At 50.1% G+C, this 8,586-nt stretch overlaps 1 protein-coding gene across 2 annotated transcripts in view; it reads right to left on the minus strand.

Annotated features, from left to right (window-relative positions):
• Nucleotides 1–8,586, minus strand: part of LOC119093262 (AMP deaminase 2) — a 37,428-nt gene extending 28,842 nt beyond the window's left edge. For both annotated transcript variants that reach the window (XM_037216186.1, XM_037216185.1), the window contains exons 1-2: nt 8,538–8,586; nt 6,119–6,242 (exon numbers count right to left, since the gene is read on the minus strand). In XM_037216186.1, the coding sequence (XP_037072081.1) occupies nt 6,119–6,228 (110 nt within the window). In that variant the 5' untranslated portion in view covers nt 6,229–6,242; nt 8,538–8,586. The remainder of the gene's footprint in view (nt 1–6,118; nt 6,243–8,537) is intronic.

Consider the following 8,586-nt stretch of genomic DNA (forward strand, 5'->3'; position numbering starts at 1 on the left):
ATATTAGCGCCACTGACGACGACAATGTCCTGCAATAATCATTCAAGCCCGGAGAGGAGAGGGATAAGCTATATATATATATATATATATATATATATATATATATATATATATATATATATATGTATGTATATATGCCATAAGTTAAACATCGGTTGAAGTGGAAAAAGGACTTTCCGCTTAGCGATGAGCTCCAGACGCTTAATACGGGGATCTTTAAACACGGATGCAGGTTTCTGTGGATGAGCTTTCTGCCGCTAACTCAAGCATTCATTAGCCAATCACTTTAGCATGAAGAACACGCGACATGTTTTTTTCTTATAAAGGGAATATCACGCACGTCGTGGTGCACCTTTCGTGGAGCGCCGGCGATTGCAAAGGTCATGCCAGCGCCCCGGGGCCATGGCACAACCGGAGTTCGGGACCAGGTGCCCAAGCGGAAGTGGAAGAACCACTCGTCATTACGCCTACACTCCTCTCCTCCTCCCAAGTGCAGCATGTAGTGATCGAGCAAGACGTTTGAAGTCATTTACTGTCATTGTCATTCATTGAGTCAAGGCATTGGAGTCGTCATTATATGTATATATATATATATATATATATATATATATATATATATATGCATCTATGCATGCGTATATAAGTCGACTGCTCTTGCTTAGACTTGCAAATGCCATACCCAAGCTCCTCAGGTTCCAAGTTTCTCGTCCGAAGTTAATAATGTTTGAAGCGTTCCTTGGAATGAACGGCTACAAACAGCCTATTGGACATCAGAAATGCTTGTCAAATTCGCTTCTGATATCACGAATATCAGCCCTTGCTTTGGACAGGCATGACCTACGGCCAGCGATAACGACCGCGCTTAAGGTCAGGTGACGTCCGAGGGCAGAACGGACTGTGCCGAGCGTTGCGCCACGTCAAAATTTCGCCACCCGGTCTGCCGTTGGCATGCAATCACACGATCAGGTGGTGTGGGCCAGGACCCGCCCAACAAGCACTGCTTAGCGTGAGCTCTGATCCCAGAAATACATCCATCCCAAAGCTTCGGATTACTTCGTCAAAAATTTCGTTTTAGCGTGGTTTTAGATCCGACATACTAGGTCCGTCTCCGGGAGATTAAATCGTTTGCGTCATAAAAATCAATTAGCCTGAAAAGTAAGCAGAACAAGATTTGATCATCCGCACAAGCTAAAGTTCTAAAATGAGAGTCGATGCGACCGTAAACTGTCTGCCGAATAAGCTGATCCCACGTTTAGCACCTGTGCGGCAAGTTCTTTATTAGCATTTAGTGCCAACACAAATAGCGCCTGTTTGACAAGAATGCGTGAAAAATATATGCAAAGTAGGAAAAATATAAGCTTTACGCCGGTGTTACTAAAATATAATAACATATTTGACCGATAAGTATGTAAAATGTGTCATAGGTTTCTAACTTGATGATTAAGTCAAGTACTTCTAAAAATAGCAATGAAGAGTAGTCATGATTTTCCACTCATCTTTCTCGACAAGTGTCCAAACTGCCCTTACTCCGACGTTTATTAATATCAATATCAATATCGATGCATATATATATATATATATATATATATATATATATATGTATATATATATATATATATATATATCATGCAGCAAACCATGTTCACTAAGCTGCCCAAGCTCGTCACTTTTTTGCAAAACTTCAGCGAAAAGCGAAGAAGCCTTCGGTTGAAACCATGACCAGGTTCTGTATCAGCACGACTTTTATCATGAGCAGATCTGATGACTTGCAAACCTAGTTCTTACACTTTTTGTATATTTTTGGAAACATATAATCGCCTGTAGGACATTATCGGTCATGTTTTCAATACCACGAATCATAATATAAAAATAGTATAGTTTGACTATCTTAACTAAAGCGATGGAATGACCAAAACAGGCAACGCTACATTTGTCTCAGAATCCGTAAATAAGCTTGGATAAACGTGCCAAAGTCAATTTACTCACTAACGCAGCAGTGCCCACGTCATTGCCTAGATGCTGACTGCATGCTGCAGTTATATCATCATTGTAGTTATTCTCTCTGCTTTGAGGCAGACAGCTCTGATGCCGCACAGGAAGAGCGCACAAAACGATACTGGGGTTTTGTAAACACGCACCAACATGAGCGTCACCTCTCAGCAGGGTGAAGTGCTTCAAGTGAGTCAGCCCGGCCGCTACAGTGGCAATTCTGACAACGCCATTTGGCAGCGACTCTCACGTAGAAGAAATGTCCCATGGCGCAATCACATGATGGCTTTTTGATGACCGTGTTTACTTAATAGTGGCATTGTGTTGTCTAGGGCAGTCGTTTGCACTTAAAGCCATACCAAATATTTTTATAATTATGATAAATTTACTATTATGATATATATATATATATATATATATATATATAATATATATATATATATAACTACATTATATTATTTCATCACACATTATGCTTGCCTCCATGGCTACAAATGTGGATCATTACCTTTAAGTGCAGAGGCTTCCCGCCTCAAGCCGAATATCCGTCCCGCCTCAGACTGCACGCTGCCCCCCCCCCCCGAGCTTCCCAAAGGCCGAACTTGTTCCCTCTCCCAACTCCCAAAATAGCTCCCAGACTATTAACAAAATCGTGCACTGATTCCTCGCGGGGAACAAGGACCCACCGAGCTGAAAGTTCTTACGCTAGCAATGCTCGACCTTCAAAATGGACCGGAGCCATAACCTTACATAAGGCTCATCTCTCCGTACCCCGTTCTTTGCCGCTCATCAGCCATCGAACAGCCCCAAGGCAGTCGGCCGGCTGCAGCACACGGCGCGCACGTCACCGCCGTCCGCTGACTCATGGCCGCCGCGCCAACCGCCGTGACGCAGCCTGGCGCGGCGGCGCTGCGCAGCTGGTAATTATGACGTCACAGCGGCTTTGCGCAGGCTACCGTCGCCTTTGTCACCGCATGATCGATCACTGACCGCAGACACGCGCAGATACGGGGCATAAGAGCGTGGTGGAAAATACCCGTCCTGGCATTTAACGGAGCAAGCGCCGGCAGTTGTCCGTTGTCAGTTCCTATTTCACAAAGCGCGGGTAAAATCTGAAGCTATGAAAGCTGTGACAAATGTCCGTTTGAAAATGTTTCGAGTGCAAAGCTTTGCAGCAAACTACCTAGAGTCTCTTCCTGATCGCTGTTGCTGGACGCTGTTGATAGGCCATGTCGGGTCGTGTTGGAATGTGCCGTGGCCACATTACGTCCACATTCGGACAGGTCATCAAAGGCCTACTCTGAATATCATACAAAAACAGGTTGCAATAGTGCTGTAGTCCGGAGGATCTTGCCCACCAGGGTGCCCTATTCGGTCATAAGGGTGTCTCAGTCAATGGGGCATTAAACTGCCAAAAAGTACGGGGGCCTTCCTCCTGGGTCCAGGGCAAAGCATGGCGACAAAACCTCCCGCTTAGCTACATTATTGGCCGGTTATTAAACTACCGGCTGGCTTGGGACGGCGATTTACCTTTAAAGGGAATTTTCCACCATTGAAAATACTGAAGCAAGCAACAGATATGATGAAACAAGCTCACTTTAACTATTGGCATACTTTAAGTGGAAAAGGCTACTCTAGGCAGCACAACTATCTGTTTAGCTAATATGTTTTTTTTTCAATACGTCATGGCTTGATCACGTCATCGTCTCTTGCACAACACTGCTTGGGAGCCCATTGACAACCATAATATCTGGAAGTCTTACTCACGAACGCCAGATATGAACGCCTCAACAATTACATCTGCCTTAATCGCCGTATGGCTTATGGAATGACGGGATTTGAATGACGATATTAAGACGTCATGGATGCAAAGGTGGCTTTAAAATACCCTCCCGACATTCTCTCCCCATTTTCGCGGGCGTGTACCTCAGAAACTGGAATGGCTTGGGTCTTAAGAAGGGTAGGGTTGCGGACAGCACTGAACGGTCTTTAAGATAGCTATTTCAGTTCAAAACCTCCCCTGAATGTGGAACACTCCCTTTAAGGAAATCCTCGCGCGTTGACCTACCATATTCAGGTCAAACGCGTTACAGAGATGTCATGCATTTTCCCAAACTATGCAAATGGCGAAAGACGAGCCAACCTCAGCCTGTGGTATTGTCTGGATGATGATGTCGATTTTCCATGACTGTTGTGAAACATGAAGGATACAGTGATATGAGATCGGTACTGACCAGTTATCACTGCCGTGCATCAAGGTCCTTTTAACTTTCTGGAACACGACGCACTTTGACCCTCCACTGGTCAATGGGTTGGGACGCTCTAGACTAAACAAATTAGCATAGCATGCCAAAAAGGCAACCGACAAAAACCCTTTGCGCGTTTCAATTGAAAACAGTGTGCTTCTCATCCATTCATATCGTGTCCTGCTTTTGTCACCATAAAAACGAGGTGGCTCCTGAAAATCCCCCGGATTAATTCCGCTAGACACAAATGCGCCGTGCACACATGGTGCAGCATTAAAAACAGCGATTACGCCAACCACCACCATAGCGAGGTTGCATTTTAAGAGCGTTTTGCATGTATGCGCTTGAAACTTCATACGCATTAAAGAGAATCTGACCCCGCTGCGCGATCGTATAGTGTAGGATCCCGCCTGTTTGCAAAACCCTCAGCCATGCTCGCCGAACAGAGCTCGGATGTGCAAGCGTCTCTCCAGCCTGTGGCACCAAGCACGGACCCAAACAGCCCGGCTTAGGCTGTAGGCTAAGCCAAACAAGGCTTAGTTGCCGCAGCAAAACGGGCTGAAGCGGCCGCTCGCTGCCTTTGGGCATTGGAGCTGCGATTTCGGTGCACACGGCACACACACACTTCGCATTCGTGTCGGCTGCGGCTATTCTCCGATTGTGACATCTCGGCTGCTTAGACAATCCACAAGGGAAGCTTATGATGCTGTGGCCATTCCATCTAGGTTAGTCTTTCCCTTCTTGCATTATCACTGGCTCACATTTATCGTCAGAATCAGCCGCCAGTATTCTCATTAGCGCCGGCCGACAATGTTAATACATTACATTGTTCCATCATCCTGGTGCCATTACGTTCTGCTCTCCCTCTATCGGTTCAATAATGTCCCATCAGCCCCGCTCTCCAACGCCCGGGGCCGAGTCCGGTCCGCGCTGAGCAATCCATCAACTCCGCCGCCAGAGCGGGGCCGAACGGACCCCGGGGTCCACAATCCACCAACTCCGCCGCCAGAGCGGGACCGAACGGACTCCGGGATCCACAATCCAGCAACTCCGCCGCAAGAGCGGGGCCGAACGGACCCCGGGGTCCACAATCCACCAACTCCGCCGCCAGAGCGGGGCCGAACGGACTCCGGGATCCACAATCCAGCAACTCCGCCGCAAGAGTGCGGCCGAACGGACTCCGGGGTCCACAATCCAGCAACTCCGCCGCAAGAGCGGGACCGAACGGACCCCGGGGTCCACAATCCACCAACTCCGCCGCCAGAGCGGGGCCGAACGGACTCCGGGGTCCACAATCCACCAATTCCGCCGCCAGAGCGGGGCCGAACGGACTCCGGGGTCCACAATCCACCAACTCCGCCGCCAGAGCGGGGCCGAACGGACTCCGGGATCCACAATCCAGCAACTCCGCCGCGAGAGTGGGGCCGAACGGACTCCGGGATCCAAAATCCAGCAACTCCGCCGCCAGAGTGGGGCCGAACGGACTCCGGGGTCCACAATCCACCAACCCGCCGCCAGAGCGGGACCGAACGGACTCCGGGGTCCACTCCGGGCACTCACGCCGGAGGGAATCAAGTGCATGCACGCGATTTCCTCTCTTCAATCAAATGCCAGGTATTTCACCGTTCCCATTTTGCGATCCCTCACACACTGTCTCTGCCCCCGTAGTCTTTAACAGCGAGAGCACAGGCCACGCTCTGAACCACTCCAGCGACTCGCCGGTCCCGGAGCACCAGCACGACCCGCTGTCGGCCTCGCTGCGACGCTGACAGGGTCACCCACTCACCAGCGCGCCCCCGCCCCCCCCCCCCCCCTCCCTCCCTGCGGTCACCGCCGCCGGCCGGGTCGATAGAGCAGTCAGCTGACGCGGCGTCGGCGCTCACCTCTGGCTCAGATGCTTCTGCAGTGCGAGCTTGGTCTCAATCTGCTCGATCGGGTAGTGCGGCACCTCGTACGGCGCCGAGATCTCGTTCGGCACCGGGGAGCCCGACATGGCTGCCGTTGTACCTGCCGGCAGAGCGTGATCAGCCCCGGTGGAGGGAGCACGGCGCCGCCGGCGAAGCGAGGGTATCACGGTCCGACCTCATTTGGCCGCCCCTGTGCTTGCTGCGACGAAAGGTGGCCACATCCCATTCAAAACTTGTTTGCCACGCATATGACAGGCACGAGAGCAACCACTTTTTCGTGGTCATCTTTGAGCGTCATTATAAAATGATGGGGTACATGCAGTTGTGATGAGAGGTTGAAGTTACGAGAGAGAACCAATCGCACCAGACAGGACAGTCTCCAGAGCGAACGAGAGCACTAGACTCACGCGATCGCAGTGCACCGCATGCTGTTTAACGTGAGCTTTGAAAACCGTACAGCCACATCCGCATTCGAGTCATCTGAAGGTCGCTGTTCATGGCTTAATCGTTCGCGCCACGGAGCCTGGTGACCTTAATAAAAGCGACAGGTGGGGACGGCTATCCGGCTTTCCACATAGGAAAACCAGGGGCCGGAAAGCAGCCATGAGGGACAGCCATCCATCCTGGTCACCGCGCTGAAGAAAGCCAAAGCCTGTTTGCATGTACGAGCGTGTGGCGGCCTCCACCGGCCTGTGTCCGGGATCAGACGGCCGATGCAGCGCCCGTGGAATCCACGCCGCCGTGTCATCATGCTCGTACAGAGCGCATGGGCTTGGAAGTCAGCGTGTCGAGGCGCTGCGTGATGGCGATGACAGACCCAGTTCTTGAGAAAGACTTGAAAATTCCTGGGTCCAGTAGGCTGGAGCCATGTGGCATGAAGGCTGACTGTCCGGGCCTACGGCAGCCTCACATGCGTGTGTTTGCTTTGCCAGTGCCCTGCGACGTAACTGCGCTACTGCGTCTGAGCCCAATTTTATTTTACTTTCCTTGATTCTCAGTCCAATCTCATTGCGCTCTCTACGATTCTGCGAGCTTTACATCAATGTAGGTAAGTAATCCGCGCCAAAATTTCGAGAAAGTTTCGGTCACTAGCAGCCACCCTGACCGGGCAATAACCAGAATCGCCGTAAGATATGGCTTTCTAAAAAAGAGCCAAGCCATGTCCCATGTGGACCTAGGCCCACAGACACACTTCTGTTGCTTTACATGAGGTTACCTGAGCGTTGTTAAAGCATTTTTTAAGTCACAATACATCTCTCTACGTTTGGCTCAGAAGACCGCAGAAGTGCGTGACGAAATCTATTAACATAGGCGGAAGAATCTACCCTACGATACGAAAGGTGCAAATCAATTTTCCGGCAGGACTATGACGGCCTACAGTTTTACGCCTTGACAGAGACTAACGCCCAGTTCTTAGCTGGCGAAGTACTTACCCGAGGTCGTTACCCATGACGCCATACCAGCGACTGTACTCCAAGACGTGGGGACTGTGTGACGCACTCACCTGTGACGTCATAGATCGCAACACGTGTACAGCGTATGGTGATGGGGGACCGGGCCCAGGCAATTGTATTAGGGATGGAATAATTGTTCCGACCATCGTCTTCGTCCGTTCCTACAGCACCTGACACCAACTACAGCACCTGACGGTCAGATAATTCACTGGCCAAAACGCTGTGTAAATATTGACTCACCATATAGGGACAATAACCCCCAAAAATGTGTCCGCAGCAGATAATTCACTGGCCAAAACGCTGTGTAAATATTGACTCACCATATAGGGACAATAACCCCCAAAAATGTGTCCGCAGCAGATAATTCACTGGCCAAAACGCTGTGTAAATATTGACTCACCATATAGGGACAATAACCCCCAAAAATGTGTCCGCAGCAGATAATTCACTGGCCAAAACGCTGTGTAAATATTGACTCACCATATAGGGACAATAACCCCCAAAAATGTGTCCGCAGCAGATAATTCACTGGCCAAAACGCTGTGCAAATACTGACTCACCATATAGGGACAATAACCCCCGAAAATGTGTCATCCGCGCTATACTTGAAGGGTGATTCCAGACAAGAAATACGGACATGTCAACACATGACAAAATGTGGCCGACATAGGTGACACATATGATACAAATATGTGAAGGAATATTTGTTTAACACGAAGTAGGAACCGCACAGCAAATACGCTTTCTGCCCCAAAGCCTCCACGAGCGGCCCCACCACATGTCCACAGCCTCACTCAAAAGCGTCTCACATGAATGGCATGCATGCAAATGACCACGAGACACACCGGCGCGCCCTTCAAACACCATGTCATTAGAGCAGGCCTCCACCACGGCGCGCTTTCCCGCTTGCCTACCGGGCGCCCCCCGGATCCACCGCATACCTGCTAAGTGACGGTGGACCTCCGCGCGCGCGACCCACCACGAGCGCTT

The sequence above is a fragment of the Pollicipes pollicipes genome, unplaced genomic scaffold, assembly GCF_011947565.3.
Source record: "Pollicipes pollicipes isolate AB1234 unplaced genomic scaffold, Ppol_2.1 Scaffold_4002;HRSCAF=4701_pilon_pilon_pilon, whole genome shotgun sequence".
Lineage (NCBI taxonomy): Eukaryota > Metazoa > Arthropoda > Thecostraca > Pollicipedomorpha > Pollicipedidae > Pollicipes > Pollicipes pollicipes.